This window comes from Zosterops lateralis (assembly GCF_965231275.1).
Source record: "Zosterops lateralis genome assembly, chromosome: 18".
Classification (NCBI taxonomy): Eukaryota; Metazoa; Chordata; class Aves; order Passeriformes; family Zosteropidae; genus Zosterops; species Zosterops lateralis.
In genome coordinates this window covers 6,610,054-6,628,336 of record NC_139778.1, presented here as the reverse complement: position 1 = coordinate 6,628,336, position 18,283 = coordinate 6,610,054, and the positions used below count along the sequence as shown (strand labels likewise).

General features: G+C 41.1%; 1 protein-coding gene across 1 annotated transcript in view; it reads left to right on the top strand.

Annotated features, from left to right (window-relative positions):
- Window positions 1-18,283, top strand: part of CA10 (carbonic anhydrase 10) — a 474,049-nt gene that overhangs the window by 66,621 nt on the left and 389,145 nt on the right. Inside the window, exon 3 of the mRNA XM_083874768.1 lies at window positions 12,938-13,080. Within this exon, the coding sequence (XP_083730894.1) occupies window positions 12,938-13,080 (143 nt within the window). The remainder of the gene's footprint in view (window positions 1-12,937; window positions 13,081-18,283) is intronic.

Below are 18,283 nucleotides of genomic sequence, written 5' to 3'. Positions count from 1 at the left end.
TGAAACACACAAGGTTCTTACAGAAAAATAAATACTGTGGCCATGAGTAAGAGTCTGTGTTCTCTTTTTCGCCAAGAGCACAAACTGAAATCATGTCAACCAACACTAAATGTAATCAGGTCAGATCATACAATTTGTGTTTAAAAATGAATGCTTTATTTTTTGCTCATGTTAAAACCAGACTGATACAGTGATGGAAGGTACTGGTCAGTTTATGGGACCAGTTTGCTCTGACCAGCCCTTCGGTAGTACAGAGAATCTGTAGATTTATTCAGCTAATTCAAGTTAAACCTTAAAAATCAGGTGGAAACTTAAGTCAGAAGAATTTTTTTCCTAATAAAAAATTACGTAGGAACGTAATTTTTCCTAATAAAAAATTACGTTAAGAGTTTATAGTTCCAAAGTCTTAAGGAATTACCATGAACTAGTTCAGTTAGTTCTGTTTTCAGGATTATTCTGTGTATTGATTTCTAGAAATATTAGCCTGTGACACAGAGGTCAACTGAAATTTATATTTTCAGTGGTTATGAAGCTACAGATTTTGCCTCTAGGCAACTCTTTATTTATTACCTGGTGTACTTGATATTCATAATAAATTTCAGAGTTGATTTAGAAGCTTGGCTCCATCAGGTAGTTCTTGGCACCTTTGCAGTCCTTTCCATGTGCATAGTTACAAATTTTCTGATCAATCTTGATGTAACCACTTAACACTTTTCTTCTTAAACCACTTTTCATAAGGTAGGTATGATTTTATCCTTTTACTGCTGGAAGGCCCATCAAATTCTGTATCCACAAAATAAGATGTATTCAGTTCTGGATGAAGGCCACAAGTAATAAAGCCTCCAAGGCACTATCTTATATTGAATAATTTCCAAAAAGGCAACATCCATTATCTTTTACACATCTCCCTTGGAAGCAATTGATGCTCATTCCATGTGAGCTGTTACAGTGTCTGGCAGGAATGGGCTGTCAGGAGAGTTCCAGAGCTACTGTGACGCACTGGGGAGCAGATAATTCTCTTTGTGCCTCCAGGAGATTTTAGGGTTCCACGTCCCAGCATTGCCCCTCTGACCAGTGTCCCATTGCACTGCTGGAGGATGTTTGGTGCTGCTGAGATGACTCTGTTTTACTCCATGATGACACAGATTCTGACTTCAGAAGGCTGAAAATGACTCCTTTATTTCTGGATGTGTCTCTCTTATATACTCTTTTACACAGACCAGTTTGATTGGTGGCAAAAGGACAAACCTCTTCACTCACATTGGTCAGACCAGAAGGACATCAAGAAGAAGTCCCTCCTAGGAAAAGGAATGAAAACAAAGTACAGTTTACAAAAACATTTATCTTGTTTACAGAAAATTCCTTGGGAAAAGAATTTTTAAAAACCAAAACATCTCAGGCATGAACCAGGGCTACACTGAGATGTTCTTGGAGGTGGAGCAGTTATCTTGCTACTCAAAAGGTGCTCAATGCACTGCTGTATTTCTCACATAAACAGTGTGCCGAGTGCTGGCACTTTCACAAGCTACATCCTTACAAGCCACAGAAAGAAAATGTCACTTGGTTCTTTGCCTTACAGACTCTGGCCCCTGCTCAGATGAGCAGCATTTTTTGTGATGCCTTGTGATTGACACTGAGCCATGCAGACACCCACAGGTCAGGGAAACAGCTGGATAAGGAGGGCTCTGGTAAGATCACTGCTGTGCTAAACACCTCTTCAGTCAGAGTTTGTGGAGTTGCTAGTTGGAAATAATAGAGGGTTCTGCTTGTGGTGTTCTGTTTAAGCTAACCTTGAGTACACAGCTGACATCCACAGCTCAGTTACTCCTGTGTCAGGGTGTTTTTATGCACTGAGGACAGCACAGCAGCACAGTCCCAAACTATGTCTTACATCCAAGAGGGAACAACCACTCCATTCCCATTCCCTGCATCCATTCCTGTGGCTGCACTCAGAGCAGAGTTTAACTTGTGGCTCAGTTGCTGCTGTGAGTTGTGCTGTTCTGGCCCTTTGGCTCCTTGAGCTGTGTTCCCCTTGAGCAGTCTGTCCTAGGGGTCTGCTCTCTGCCCTGGTGCTCAGCCCTGCTTTAGGCCACAGCCCACACCATTGTCCTGCTCTGGTTTCTTTGTGTCACTCCTGGCCTGTTTTCTCCCATCCCACCCCATGAGACATTTCCAAGGAGACTGCAGACCCTGCACTCAGGGGAAAGCAGATCCTTCCTGTTATAAATGGGCAGAGATAATATTTTTCTCCTTAAAATGCCTTTATTAATCAGCTCTTACAATGGTTGCTCGAGGGGTTTAGCAGCCCAGTGTGCCCTGGAGGAAGAGGGTCCTTTCAGCTCTGCAACAGGAAGTTCAGCAGGGCTGGAGAACTCTTCCCTCGCTGGGAGTGTTCCAAAAGTTCTGAATTCTGTCTGTTTGCCTCGGGGTCTCACTCTTGGTTTGGTACTTTTAAGTTACAGTGAGTTACAAAAACTGGAAAAATCAGTTCCACTGATGCTCTAGGGTACACATGGCCTAGTATTGGGTTTTGTGGGTTTAAATTTTACTTAGGTTTATTTTTATAAGAGGTTTTTGGTGTTAAAAGGGTCCAGAGATGCACCTGGGATTTCTAATTTGCATGTACGGAGTCGCTCCGGGGGCGCAGGAGTTGCAGAGGCTCCAACTGCCTCATGGCATGGCTGCGCTCGGGGAGCAGGCGATTTGGAGGTCTCGATGGTGGCGGGGCTGTGAGATGGGGACGGAGCGCGGCGGGCCGCTCCCATCGACTGTGCCACGCCGGAGCAGTGGCGGGAGCAGGTTCTTTTTGGAGCGGGGTGGCGGTCTGGCAGCCACCCGGCTGGTTGCACCACATGGTGGTTTTGCGGGCTTTGGGGTTTTCTGCGCCGGGCTCGCGCCGGGGCGTGCTGCCGCGGTGGCGGTTTGGCGGCCCGGCGGCAGCCTGGGGATGCGGCTCCCTTTACGGGAGCCCGGGGACACAGTTCTCGTCAGCAGAGCCGCAGCGGCCGTGGCCGCCTGGGACAGAAGCCACGCCGGAGCGGGGCGGGTCGGCAGCCCCGTCGGTCTGCTGCCACGGCTGGCTGCCCGGCGGCCGCTCGGTGGGGGCGCCGGGAGCCAGGAGCCTGCGGCGCCGGCGAGCGGGGGTCAGGGCCGGGAAGCCTGAGGCAGACTCTCCCCCGCTAGCAGCTGTTTCGTGGCAGGCTCGGCAGGAGCGCCTGGCCCCGCGGCCGTGGTGGGGACGGAGCGCAGCGGGCTGGGCGCGGAGGAGGCGTGGGGCCGTGCGGCCGGGCTTCTTTGAAGGGAGCCGGCAAGCCTGCTCCCGGGGTCTGTTTTTAAGGTGGTCCGGGGCCTGGGGGGGTGCAGGCTCTCTCTCTCTCAAGGCAGCAGGCAGTCCACTCTGGGATCGGAGGGAGGGGGCCTGTGGGCGGCTTCTAAGCGACCAGACAGCCCCCCCTTCACTGCCCCCCCCATTCCCCGGGGCGGGGGGGACCACAGAGGTGGCTTTTTACTGTTACATTACAAAATAAACATTCAATATATTAATACACTTATTACATAACAATCAAGGGTTTCAATTCTCCAAATTTCATTTCTTTCACTTCCCATTTCAGAGCCCTGGCACAACACACAAATCCTTTAAGAGCACACGATCTGCCCTCTCCTGGCTAAGTTTCTATGTCCTAGGCAGTGTATTAGTCCAGAATACAGAAATCAGACCATGTGGCATGAGATAAGAAATACCCATGTACTTCTCTACCCCTTTACATCCCAGAGAGCAATTCTTGTGCAAAGAGTTTGTCAGATGCTTCAGAGACCTGCAGGATACAAACGCTGCTCAAGAGGAAGAGAGAACAGAAGCCTTCCCTAGAGACTCCTGAATTACTGGGACTCCCATGAAAACAGGTTCATCCCAAGTGAATGGGACCACAAAGCCTTTTGTGCTTCTGCCTGTTGCACACTGAGAAATGCAGAAAAATATTTCAGATGAATCTCTGGGTACAAGAGATCTGGATTCTCTGTACATGGAATTTACCTAGATAAGGATTAAGCCGGCTTTTGTGCTCAGCAGCCTGTCTGCAGGGGCTGGGTGCCACATGCTGTGTGTACAACAGGTTGTCAGGGAAGCAGGGACTGGATTCTGCCCCAGAAGAAATATCAGACTTTCAGAGTCTTCACCACACAAAGGAAAATGGATCATTCCGTGAAAGATCAATCACTGCTCAGCAATTACCTAAATAGTTTGATGCAGCCACTGAGGGGATGCCAAGGTCTTTCCATTCCAAAGTATTTTGCAGTAATGGCTCTGTTTAGAGCTGTGGCTTGGCAGCACCAGGTCAGACTTCTAAGCGATCAGGATTGCCCAGACAACATTTTTTTCCAGCCTGTGAGTAAGTGCATCAAGTCAGCTGTGCTCACTTCTGGTCTTTCCAGGAATAATCATAGTTAGAATTTTGGTAATCTCACTGCAGAAGCAGCATCCCCAGGGAGAGCCAGAGCCCTGTTGGGATGGGGCCAGAGAAATCTGATTGCTCCAGAAAAGACCAGAGCAGAGAACATCACTGCTCCTGTCTTGAACTGTCATTACAGATACAAACTGCAGCACTCAGTGCTGAACTCTGGGCTAGCTCCTCACTTATATTTTCAAGACAGCAGAGGCTGGACATTTCTGCCTCCCTGGCTGGCATTAACTGCAGGAGTCATGTGGAAAGCCAAAATAGTGCAGAGCTACAAGTAATTCTTGTATCACACACAGAAATGCCTTGGACTGGTTAACCCCTCCTGGGTGCTCCTTACACTTTTCCCCCACATCTGCCTTCTCCAAACTGAATCCCCTAATGCCCTGCAGTTCTACAGTGACATGCTCAGTAAACCCATCCTAAAGGATGCACCAGCAGGCACACACTGGATTTGGCATTACTTAGATTCCAACTTAATACCTGAGAGTTATTTTAGTAACACTATACTGTGAGGCACTGGGATACCCAGAAAAAGCACTTATGATAGAATAAATAGACTGTCTTTTGTTTTTTTTTTATGTTCCTACTTCAATTTATATTTTTCAGCAGAAGGATCAGACATTAAAATCAAGCTGAATCTACAGGTTAGAGTTCAAGGTATCTGCTGGAAAAGTAGTCTTTTCCCTTAAAACAGTAAGTTCCAAATTACTTTTCTCTGAGCAACTTTTTCTGTTCAGTTTCATTTATTTGAGGCTTTCTTCACCTTTATTCTGGATATTCTTTAAAGTCTTACATCTCACTCACCTTGTTTCAGAACAGTCACTCATTTTAACTGCACAGTCATAGTCCCCAGTTCTACAGCATGAGCCACAAAAAAACCCAAAGATGAAGAACATGAAGAGGAAAGATTAGAGATCACAGGATAGCTCAAAATTTCCTTCATTTAAATGCAAAGTCCCATTTCAAGTCCAGAACGACCATCACAGCTTTTTTTTTTTTTTTTTGCATTTCATCTTTTTCCCTTTCAATCTAAGCTTCAACCCCAGGCCAAACTCTGCCCTTTTCCACCTCCCAAATTACGAGTGCCAGGCAAATGCTCCATTTGTGATTGTGCCTGGTTCAAGGGAAATCTGTTGGACCCTGTCAGTAATTGATGGCTGAGGGACTGACCAGACTTGGTTAGAAATGACCAGCTGAGTGGCAGAAACTGCTGACAGCTCATTAGTCAGACCCACAGCCTGGGCACTGGCAGGCAGAGGAAGGGAGCCCAGTGTCCACTCAAAGGCAGGCAGGACACAGACCCAGGGACTGGGGATGAAAAAGAGGGAGAGGGCGCTGCCTTCCTCCCCTCCCCTTTCTCCTTTTTAGTTCATTTGCCAAGAAGGATTTCCCTTACCCAAGACTTTTTTTTATTGCTTTAATGAGCAATCAGTGCCAGCTGCACTAAACATCACAGTTGCTTTATAACTTTTAAACCAAACTATTCTTTAATCTGTTTTAATTTCCAATTTCTTTTTTGCCATAGTTGTGCTAAATCTTCCAGCAGCAGGACCTTTACTCACATTACATGGAAAAAAAACCATTTCCTTCAAAACTGTAATATCTTTTTGATTAGAATGAGTGAGAAGCTCATTCTCTTTTCAGAACTTTAGTAACCCTGACCCTAGAATATTTTTACCTGCTTAAGTTTTGGAGCTGGATATACCTCTCCCTATAGGTGCCTCCTCCTACTCCTGCCATGTGAATAATGAATAATGAAAAGTCAATATTGAAACATAGATTTAAAAAAAAATCTCAGCTGATCTTTTATAGTAGATTTAAGAACATATACAGTATATTAGAAAGTATTCCAAGTAGTACTTTAGAATATATGAGATTGCATTTTAGAAAACATTTAGTGAGCACTAAATGCTGTGTCTGTTACTTTTTCACATATATCTGAGCACTACAAGTATAGGAAACTTTCGGTATACTCAGAAGAAGAACTAAAAAAACTAGCCCAAACAGCAGAAAAGCATCTGTAAACACCTTCATAAGCAGCTGACCTATATTTCTCAGAAGCATTAGTGTTTGATTGTGTAGCTTTAGTATGTGTGAGCTCACTACAGAGTGGCAGAGAAAAATGTGATTACATACTGTTGTGTATATTCTTTACCCCAAGCTAAGCATAATTTATAGAGGTGAATTAGTCTGGTTTAATCACTGTAATGAAAAGAGTTCCACACTTGTATCCCACATACGTAGATAAAAATAAGCAAAGGCTTTGCAAGGCCAGAGGTCACTAATTTTGATTGCTAAATACTTTTTCCCAGATAATACTCTTAATTTAAGAAAATGTTTAATTAGGCATAAATAAGCAGTTATAATTTTAAAGGTAAATTATAGTGGGTATTGCATGATGTCTTTATTGAAGGCATAGCAGAAAAGTGCCACTTTTTAAAAGACAAAATCTTTCCTGAATCTTAAATCCTCATTTTCCCCTTTCTGTTTTCTGTTATCTCTGATTTAACAAGTACAGTGGTTGAACTTTTCTTGTCATTGAGAATTCTTCATACAGAGGGAAGATGACATTTGAACAGACCAGTATGGAATTACGAATATGGAATTAGCAGTATGTAATATGATGCTGCTGGAGATCTTCACAATTTTAATCTTTGATATGTTTCAAGATTTATTGATGAAAATTTTTAATTTTTTTTACTATCTCCTGAATAATGGCAATGCTGTCTTGCCCTGGAGGATATATTTCAACTGTCAATGCTTTGCTGCTTAAAAAGAAATCAGAATACTTTCAGTTCCCAAATTTGAAGCCATTGTGATACTGTCTAATATTACTGCAGTCTGGAGATTTCTGTGACCAATTACTGAGATGAATGCCATCCTATACTCTGTCATTTCTCTGGTGTCCCTGATTTATCTCTCCAAGCCTTTATGACTTTACCTTTGGCTTTTATGTAGAGGCAGAGCAGGTCGTGTGGTGTGATGCAGAGAGGCACTGGTATGATAATTTTCTTCAAGCTGAGTAGGTGGAAATAATTAATGGACTGCTTTATTGATGTACACAGATTAATGATTCTGCCTGTGGTTCCAATTCCTGGCCTCAATAAAGTAGCTTAAGATTTTTATCTGAGGGACCAGTAATTACATAGGGCAAGAATAACTGCTGCACAAATACAATCTGATGGTGTTTTATGCCATTGCCAGGACCAATGCTGAGGCTTAAAAATATAAGCAAAGATGTGCTGCATGGATAAGTTGACACCTTTCATTTAAATTCATGAACTCTGGAGAAACTTTAATTCAGAGAATCTTGCAAGTTGAGCGAACTTCAACAGGCTTGGTGCAGTAAAACAGAAATAATCTGTCTTGCCTAGACTCCACCTCATGTCATTGACAGGGGTCAGGAGCAGATACCATGGGAAAACAAGCATCTGTAAAAATAAACCATAAAAAATGGATCACATTTGCCACTTTTTTGTCTCTCCAAGACTGGTGCAGATTTTAAGCAAGGATTTTGACAGTTCACATCACTGTGGTATTCATCCTAGAGTTCTGAATTTGTTCATTTTATCTGTTTATACTAAAAATCACTTTTCTGATGACTGATTCTGAGACAGTTTATCAGATTCATTCCCCATAAAGAAGCTCCTGTGTGGGAACATCCCTTGGCACCTTTTTGTGGGCAGTAAGGAAAAGAGCACATACAGCTTTACTGCCACATAATGTTGCCTGTGCTGCTCTCACAACCTGATCCCCAGCTGGTCCTACACACTGAGCCAGTGTCCTTGCTTCTCATGCTCTTGAAAAAGTTACTGGTGGCTTTTAAGACCTTATAAAATTATTCTTTGATATCTTCTACTGGCGTGTCTTATTTTAGTTTTATATTTAACTGGTAGGAGTTTATCACCTTTTCCATTTTTCGTATTTAGACAGCATTTTTTAACAATGCTCCCTTACTTCGAGCCACCCTGTTTATTTCCTGTAATTGAAGTTTTCTGGCTTCTTTCCCCTGTTTAAACAAAGGCTCAGAACAACCCAGAACACATTCGTTTTGGTGGCCATTTAAATAAGATTCCTCATTTCTATCTAGCTCTTCACTGGTTTATGCAAAAATCAGCTAGACAAGGCTTTTCATTCCTACAGAGACCTGAATTCAGTGTAGTGGGATACCTGTTACACAATCATTGAATCACTAAGTTTGGAAAGGACCTCTGAGGTCATGGAGTCCAACCCTGAACTCAACACGCCAGGTCCACAGCTAAACCATGGCCCCAAGCACCAAATCTACACATTTTTTGGATGCAAGAAGTGTTCCATATAATATAAGCTTCTATATTGTTGCTAAAGCAGAGTCCTTGCCTTGCTCAGACCCAGTCATTTCACACTGGATACCTGTCCACAGCCCTTCCAGGACCCAGACTTTTGAGTCCAGCATGATTTTTATTACAGTCAGGCAATTCAGATGTCATACACAGCACACTCCTTTTCCCATCCTGTGAAAACTGTTGGCTCCTCTCAGAACAAATACAAACTGTTCCATGCAGGCACCACCATTCTGCTTATCTGCAAGTTTGCTGTCCCTGAGGAAGGACATCCTGCTGGGACACCATTCCTTCATTGCTTTCCTCTGGAGAAGGGAGGCTCATATTTATTTCAGCAAATCCGTGATACTCATCACCAGAATAGCTCTCAGTCCTTGCTTTATTGTTCTAGCTGCTTTTATTTCACTGCTATTATGCATAGGTTTGGTAAAAGCCATCAGAATCCCTCATCCTTTTGTGTCATGCTGATGCTCAAGCACCTTCATCTATCTCAATATAAATTGTTCCCAGTAAATTGAAAAGAGAGCAGCTGCAATAAGATACAGACTAAATAAAGATGCCAGAGATTCCTGCACAGGTATAAAATATAAGTAATCCACCTCACCATATAACACACACACACAAAAAAATTTGTTGTCCATAGTGTGCCAGCACACAGAAGATATAAACTCTGAATTCTCAGTTAGGAGAAGTTTGAAGACATTGATTAGACACAAACTTGTGATCTGATGTTTGTGTAATATGTTTGTAACAACTCAGATCCCAAATAGTGCAAGTTTCAGGGGATTTATAGAGGAAACAGATGTCACCATCACTATATTCAAGCTTTGGGTACAATAACCAGGAGCTGGAGCACCTTGTTAAATGATATTTTGAGCTGGTGTTTGGCCTGCATGCAAACTAGAGAGTCACAGTAGCTCCTGTGCAGCACAGGGAGTGTCTAAAATGCTTCAGAGGTCCACACACAAAAAAGCAGTGTATTCCACCCATGAGTAGATTTTTATGGAAATACAACATAATTGTGGGAGATGCTGTTTCATTAATATGCCCAAGGAGAACCTTGTTGGTCAGTTAAACAGGAATAAAAAATAATGAATATTTTTATATGTTTTCTTACATTCATACGCCTGATTTCTTCAGACTAAACACTTAATTTTGTACCTGTGTTTAATTTGAGCCTTGGCTTCCTACATGAACCTTCTTAGATATTTCTGTTACAGTTCTGAATACTTTTAGATCATTTGGGGCATCTAAGTGTCAGCCCTAATTACTTTAATTAAATGTAATCAGACATTAATATTGCTTAATATCCCCATCCTCTAGTGAACTTAGGTGTGCAGTCCTAAGTCAGTCATCTTAATTAGCCTTGATCTGGAGCACTCTGGTCAGAAACAGGACTAACATTATAAAACAACCCCTCCTTGCAGCCCTTTTCCAGTGCAGCTTTTCTGGGTCAATCCCAGTTCCATCATAAATTGGTTTGCTGTCAACATGAAGATAATGGGCTGATGTGTTTGCTTTACTGTTTTATTGCATGTACCATTGTCTATGTTTTTAAATTAATTTTAAAAACTTACTAAAACTTGTTTTTTACCAATTCCAGGAGTATTTCTGACCAGAATGTCGGGGGGGGGTAGTAATAACTGGAAAGCATTGAAGCAACAGATTCCCCATGTAATATTTCCCCCCTTGATTCTACAGCTCTACAGTTTCATTAATTCATTTTTCTTAAATAACACAACATGGGGATTAATCAAGCAAAACCAGGCTCTCTCAATTAACCTAAACTTTTATTTTTGCCCTCTGTATAAAAGGGATTTTCTCTCTTACAAAAGCTGAATTGAGCTGCTATGGTATTTCTCTTCAGAATGAACACAACTAGTTGTGAGATTGCTCAGTTTTAATTACACTACACTTACTTTATTCAATTTCAGAGCATTAGCACTATTGTTTTGTATATTCTGTGAACTTCTCTAGGCTTCTAAGTCCACAGCAGAAGTGTGAATTTCCTGGGAGGGCAAACACAGCCAAAAAAACTTTTTAAGACCACACTGCCAATTTATTTTTTAGATCATGCAAAGCTTTCCTTAAGTGCCTTCCATCTGACCTTCTTTGGGGTGGTGGCACGCAGGTTTTGTTACTCAAATAAAGGACTGCTGACACAATTTTATATGTGTTTCTTTTATATTCACCTGCAATTCCCCTCATTTTGGGTGCTATTCCCTGATCATTGCTTTCCATGGCTGTGAAACATTCCACTGTCATCCCTCCTCTGAGATCCTCATGCAGTATATTATAAGAGGAGTTGCTGACTTGATTGTCGGTCTCAGGTGTTAAAAAAAGATAAGCCACCCACAAATTTAAGGTATTAGTAGCACACAGTCACATAAAATTTGCCTGCAAGGCAGCTTTAAGCTCTGCTGGCTGCACCACATCAATTATGGCTGTTAAGAGTTCACCTGCACCTGGAGCATCTGTGGCTACACAGACACACTGGCACCAAGAATGAAAAAGTTTCAACTGAAAATTGAGTTTTCAGATATTTTGTAATGGGAGTTAACATCTGTAGATGATAACACCTGAACTACTGGAGCAGGCAGCATCTGGAAAACACTTCCCATCACTCCTGTACAGACACTTGCAGGGAGGTTTTGCTGCGCAAGCAACAACCTAAGAACTCCCCAGAAAGTTTATCTAATTTTGTAGAAAAGCAACATGAAATATGGATTAACCCAACCAAAGTTTTACACCAACATACGCTCAAACTTTGAAGGCAAAAAGAACTGAGTTGCATAAAACACCTAAGGAAAATACCAAGATCACCCTTGTCCTAGGGCTACACCAGTCAGAAGATATTTTCCACCTTTCTCCCCTCCAAGGAATATCCTCTCAATGTGTTAAGCCCAAACATGGGTTCAAATCCAGCCAAAATTCCACGTAGCTTCCACTAGAGCAGCCAAAAACTGCAATCAGGAGCAAACATTCACACTACAAAGTCCTGCATCCAACTGACCACAGCAACAAAAAAGTTTTTTATAGCCCAGGTGGGTTGTTTTCAGCTTCATCCACCAGGCAAAGCACCTGTGCTCCTGCCCAGGGCCCCAGCCCTCCCCAGTCTGGGTTTGGAGGCTTTGTCACACATGGTTTGGACATCACAAGAATGCTTTGAGGCTTAAGGGCTGTGAAAACTTTTAGCAACATGTAAAAAGAAAAAAAAAAAAATAGAGTCAAAAAAACCTTACAACAAGATTGTGAAATTTCCAACTGCTACACAAAATGACAGAACAACTCTGACAAGGTCGAAGTTGCAGGAACAAATTTAAATGTGTCCTTTGTGTATCTTGTAATTGCAGTCCACTCATCTATAGGAATGTTTTCATTAGCCAGAGAAAAGTCCAGGTTGATCTTGCCTGTAAGATCAATTTATAAATTGCAATTTATGAATTGCAGATGAGATGCAATGGGATCCTCAGCTGCAGTTCCCTGATACACAGCAATGGCACATTTTTTTTCCAATTAGGAAATGCAGAAAGTAACTCAGTTTATCCACAGTCAGTGTTTCCTCCTTGTTCCAAGCCACCCGAGTGTGACTTCTCCAAAAAGATTTTTTTAAAATCAAAACTTTATCTAAAGAAAGATTTGGGTGAACAGAAGAGAAATAGGTAAAAGCTCAAGAGAGCAATCTTATTCTCCACTATCACAGTGTGTGTTTCTCTTACAACATTTCTGTGGGTTTTAATGAATTTTTCCAAATATTTTAAGCATTTTTTTATAAGTTGAGTAGAATCGAAGAGTTTCAGTCCAAGGACACATGGAATATATGCAAAATTAACATAATGACTTGTGAGTCACATTCCTATTGCTCAGTAAACATTCTGTAATAGCAAAGGAGCTGTTTATTATTGAACCTGGGATTATATCTAAGAGGAAAAGAATTAACCCGTCTTCTTTCCTGATACAAAATTATATGAAACCATATGTTTTGGTCTTGTTGTATGAATTTTTAAATTTCGAATGCAAAGATGAATTTGCCTGTTTTCAGTTTCAAAGTGTGTATGCAGACAACATGAAAAGTTTAATTACTTTGCCATCTGCCTGGCATGTACATCCCAGTCTTCCCAGTCTTCCCTTAAACTTGCACTTTCTTATATTTTGCAGTGCCCTCCTTTTGGGGTTTGGTGAACTCAGCTTGGAATCTTTGCTCTGTTGGTAAAAGACAGTCACCTGTCAATATTGAAACCAGCCATATGATTTTTGATCCCTTCCTAACTCCTCTTCGCCTAAACACAGGGGGAAGAAAGGTAGGTGGTCTCTCCTGTTCTGGTGTATAAAATAAATGGAGTAAGTAGACTTTTAAAAGAACGCTATATTTTATTTTTCTAAAGCATTTACTTTCATCTGTCAACTCTGAGGCATAATTACAATGTAGTGTGTTTTAAAGATACTCCTCCAATCACTGAATTAATCAACACTCCTTATCCAGCTGAAAGATTGATATTTCAATTCTGAAATTATTTTATACATAAAACATCTTGAACCTTTTATCAGTCTTGGCAATAGTCATTAATTTATAATGGTTTTGTGTTGCTTTTCTTATGTTGGGGTGCCTAAAAGGGTATTTTAAAGTATTTGTTCCATGCAGGCAGTTACCCCTTACCCCCAATCTATGTTACAGACCAATGCAGGTGAAAAGGCACTGTGAATTACAGTATCAGAGCAAGCAGAGCCTCCAACAAAAGATTATCTGAAAATTATTTATCTTCCGTTGTTGGCCTGACAAATGAGATGTCCACTGGAAACAGGGTGACATTCTAGGAATTTGCTCTGTCCTTCCCATGGGTGGCACACGTGCAAATACATCAGCATTGATGTGGGCTTTGTTATAGATGAGCAATGTGATGGTTGTCTCTCACAATTAAGGGATTAATATTATGTGTATGTCAAGAGAAGCTTTGTTGATGTACAGTTATGTTATCGTGATACCTTCTCCGCATATCACTCTTTCTTTCCCCTTTCCCTCCTATTGCTGCCACAGCATGGCCTTGTAACCAGGGCATTTGGCGGGAGGGCCGGCTTTTTGCTAAGGGGCATGGCTTGGCAACACCTGACCTCCAATCAAATTGCAAGAAAGCAATCTCCACCAATGGACAGCCAAGAAGAGTTGACTGACAGACATTGGGCGGGGTTAATGTTGGCTGATGCAACACCAGGGGTATAAAATGGCAGAGTGGCCATTTTGTGCCCGAGCAAACGGCGGTTTAGTCTCACGCTCCCAGTGCTGTAATTTTTCCACTTTCAGTCATTTTGTCGTATTTTGTAAAGGTTTAATAAACCTTAGAAATGTTAGAAGTGAGCACGTTTTCTCACGGTTTCATCACGGAAATGGTGAAATGGTGGTGTTGTTATTACTAGAGGACAGTAATGCTTCCAACTCTGGCCTGAATTTCAGGGTAATATTTACATTTGGCTTTTTAAATGAAAATGTGTGGAGGATTTTAGTTTTGATCCAAAACAAAAAAAAAAAAAACAAAAACCAACCAAAACTCGACTCTACTATGTACATAAAAGCTTACACATTTCACGTTATTTATAAATTACAGAATGGCAAAACGTGAAATTCAAAATGTGAAAGTTGTCAGTGAGTCAAATATAGGAGGTTCAGAATATTCAATGTCTTCAGCAATTTGAAGAATTCATCTGGGTTTTTATACCAATGCAGAGTGAAGAAAATGTCTGATTATTGATGAAATTTGGAGGCACTGACAAGCTGGGAGGTGCTGTATCAGTGATGAGGTTCTTTCCATGCTCACAAATACTGCCACTGATAACCTTCTATCATATTACAAGAACAGAATTTGTTCTTGTGATTTGTCTCAAGGGGTTTCCAAAACAGTTACATCAAAATTCTCCTTTGAGAAAAAGAAATTGCAATTTTGATGCCTTTAATATAAATTCTTCCTTTGTAGTTAAGGCTTCACTGAGGATTTGATTTGGCAGGTAGTGTTATTTGTGTTCACTTCCCTTGTAATGTTTTTCTGGATGTTAAAAATAGAGGTGTGCTTTCATATGGGCTGAAGCACTTCAGCTCTCAGTGCACTGTACCAAGTGCTGTGGCAGCCAGGGATTTTCTTGGACAAGACTTAACTGCGATTATGCCGTACATGAAAGGATTTTATGGAACTGATCCTAAGAAAAACAGTGAATAAATAAAAAAGGGATTTGATGTGGTTTCAAATCACAGTTATAATAAGCTAGCTTACGCGCACAGTGAACAAGAGACAACTACTTGCACACAGTCACAATTATAAACCTCTTTTGGAAAAGTGTCTGGGAGGAGACTCAAGCTCTAAGAGAGAGCAAGGATGGAAGAAATACTCAGTTCAGTTGTTCTTGGAACAGTAATTTCAAATTCTTATTTTTTTTTTATTAATTTAGAAGTTCAGTTTCTTCTGAGTTTGAACAATATTTATGTAATTTTTAAAGCAATGTAGCTACTTTGTGTGCTTCACTTTGGAAATTAACTTATGAGGAACAGAAATGGCTCACCAACAGGAACAGAATCCAAGACCAATCTCTGATCACTGACTTAATCCTTCCTCCTACCCCTTTCATTCCTTCCCACTCATTTCCCCTGGGCTTTTAGTGGGGAGCATTGCTAAATTTCTTTAAACAGTTACCTGTTTAGTTCTCCCTTCTCACCTTGGCAGACCAAACCTGTTCCATTCCACTAAAAACTGATGTCTAAAGTTTCTATTTAAGCCACATCTCTTTCTAGTTCTCTAGATAGTTTGTTTTATTTCAGTGTTAATAGTGAAAGCCTTTTAGTAAACCAGATTGAGACTTTCCTACAGTTTCACAGACTGCTTGGAAATAAAGCAGTATTTTTCTTTCTCCTTAAGAGAAGAAATGGTCTGATAGGAGGGTATGAAGGACAACATCACTGTTTTCCTACTCTGCAGCCTACAAGGGGAGTAAAGCCCAGTCTGTGGCCTGTCACAGAGCAGGTGACTTAATGGCTACTTTTGGTCTGAGGCTGAGAAGAAAATTCTTCCCATTCCATTCAGGAGTAAAAAGGATGACAGTGCTATTTGCCAAATATTTATACCTCTTTGATCCAGGTTTCTTGTAGTAAGGCTGCAGTGAGCAGTGATATATTTGTTTTTGTGCTGCCCAACGATTTTGGGGCAGTATCAGGTCACAGATTTACAATTCAAGCACCATCAGATGTTACTCTGAATTGTACTCTTATTCTGTATCTGTGATTCTCCATTTCTTGAGGAAGTGGCTTTGCAGGTCCTGAAGCCTTGAATGTCATTGATACAGATAATTGGATTTCAAGATCCATAATCTCAGCACGAGATATTTAATGAGTTTACATGCAGAAGAAGAAATTCTGCTTTTGAGGAAACTCCCCAGGTTCCAGTTCTCTCTCAAGCCCAGCTTTGTCTCTTGGTTATCCATTCTAATGAATTTAGCAAGCAGCCCATTTCAGATAAACAGCCCTTTCTGATAAACAGTGCCAACCCCTATTCATTTGCAAATCACACTCCTCCATGTCACAAAGAATGGCAGCCTTTTACTTTCTCTGCACTTTTTGCCTTGGATTCACTTAAGCACCAAAGCAATTGGCACAACAGAGTATCTTACATTTAGGCAGGAAGCACCTTGAGTTTCATTCTCCAAAGCAAGGATTTCCAGCCTGTGGTGGATGATTGTGGTGGATGAACAAACCACCCCACTTCCCACTGACCTGGTCCTTTGCTGGGATTCCTTCCTCAATTCACCTATGCAAGAGCTCTGCCTCTGGTCTCCCGGATTTTGTCACTTGCCTTTCTGCAGCCTGTCTTTGGTCTCCTGGTTCTTGGTGGACTCAATTTCAAAGCCCTATGTCTAGAATTCTTTAAGACTCAGCTACAGTTCTTGGCCATACTTCTTTTTTTTCTTTTTTCTCCTAAAAAACATTTTCTCCTAAAAACATTTTCTCCTAAAAGCATTTGTGTTAGACACTGAGTGCATCCCTTCCAATTAATTAAACCTTGCCACACCAGTGACCTTATGTCTTATGAGTCATTTTCGGTCACACTCAAGGACTGAAATTGTTGCCAAAGCAGGTAAAGTTCTGTTTAAAACCAGTTTATTTTTAAGGCAAGCAAGGACATTATACCTGATGTTGACCTCTGGGGAAATAAAAGGAATTGATGTCTGCTGGCCAAGTGCTGTTATTCTATAGCTCAGTGTGAATAAATGGAAGTTACTCAGCAAGATCCAGACATCTACATGCTCATATGGGGCATTAATGAATGCAATCACGTATCATTTAAATAAATATCCATATAAATAATTTGTTCATTCTATGCATCACAAGATAATGGCTACATTCAGCAGTTTCTAAACTAAAACAGGGTAGGAGAAAAGAGATTTATGGATTGAAATCAGTTTAATGGTTTCTCTGCCAGTTAATTGTGATTCCATGCTGTTCAATCAATTCAGAGTATTACTAACATTTTTCTCAAGAGTGCAATATATGACAACTGACAAGCTTTACTTTGTTGATTACTAAAAGGACAGATACTAGTATGAAATATATTTCAGCACTGCAGGAATATAAAAAATGAATTGTTATGAATGTTCCAGTATAACAGATAAGCTAGACTACATCTGCATAGATGATTTGGCATGGTAGATACCAGCTCAACCAGCCTAGCTCAAAGTAGACATGACAAGGATAGGACAAATTAAAACGCAGTCATAGGACTTCAGCCAACCCCTGTGAAGCACATATATCATTGGCCAGTGAGCTGGGTGGTGTAGCCCTGGTTCCATGCCTGAGGTGTTTTGGTTTTCTGAAATTCTTTTCCCAGGGAATTTTCCATAAACAAGAAAAGTGTTTTTGTAACTGTAACTTTGTTTTCATTCTTTTCCCTAGGAGGGACCTCTTCTTGATGTCCCTCTGGTCTGACCAATGTGAGTGAAGAGGTTTGTCTTTGTTTCACCAATCAAATTGGTCTGTGTAAAATAGTATATAAGGGAGACAATCCCAAAAATGGAGGCGTCATTTTCAGCCTTCTGAAACTTGGAGTCTGTATCCTTGTGGTGTAAAAACACGTCAAGGTGGAGTTAAGACCCTTGACCAATCATGTCTGTTAGTGCAGGAAATTCAAAACCCTTTAAAAGGAGCTGCCAGACAATAAATGAGGTAGTTGCCACACGATTACAGAGTGTGTATGTTGCATCCCTGTCTCCAACTCCATTGCGACAGTCCAGGAGGAATAATTAATTTAATTAATAATTCAGAGGGAACGTGGTCACATTTTCCATTCCAAGTGAGGTTTCCACCTCCCTCGGTGGACACCTCTCTTAAAACCATGACAAAATTTTAAGTAGCATAAATACTGCTTAGGAGTAAAAAACCCCTGATTTTTCCCAGACATATTTGAAACAGAAAATAGCTTAAGGTATAAAAAGCAGCACAACATAGTGAAGCTATAATTATTTTAATACGAT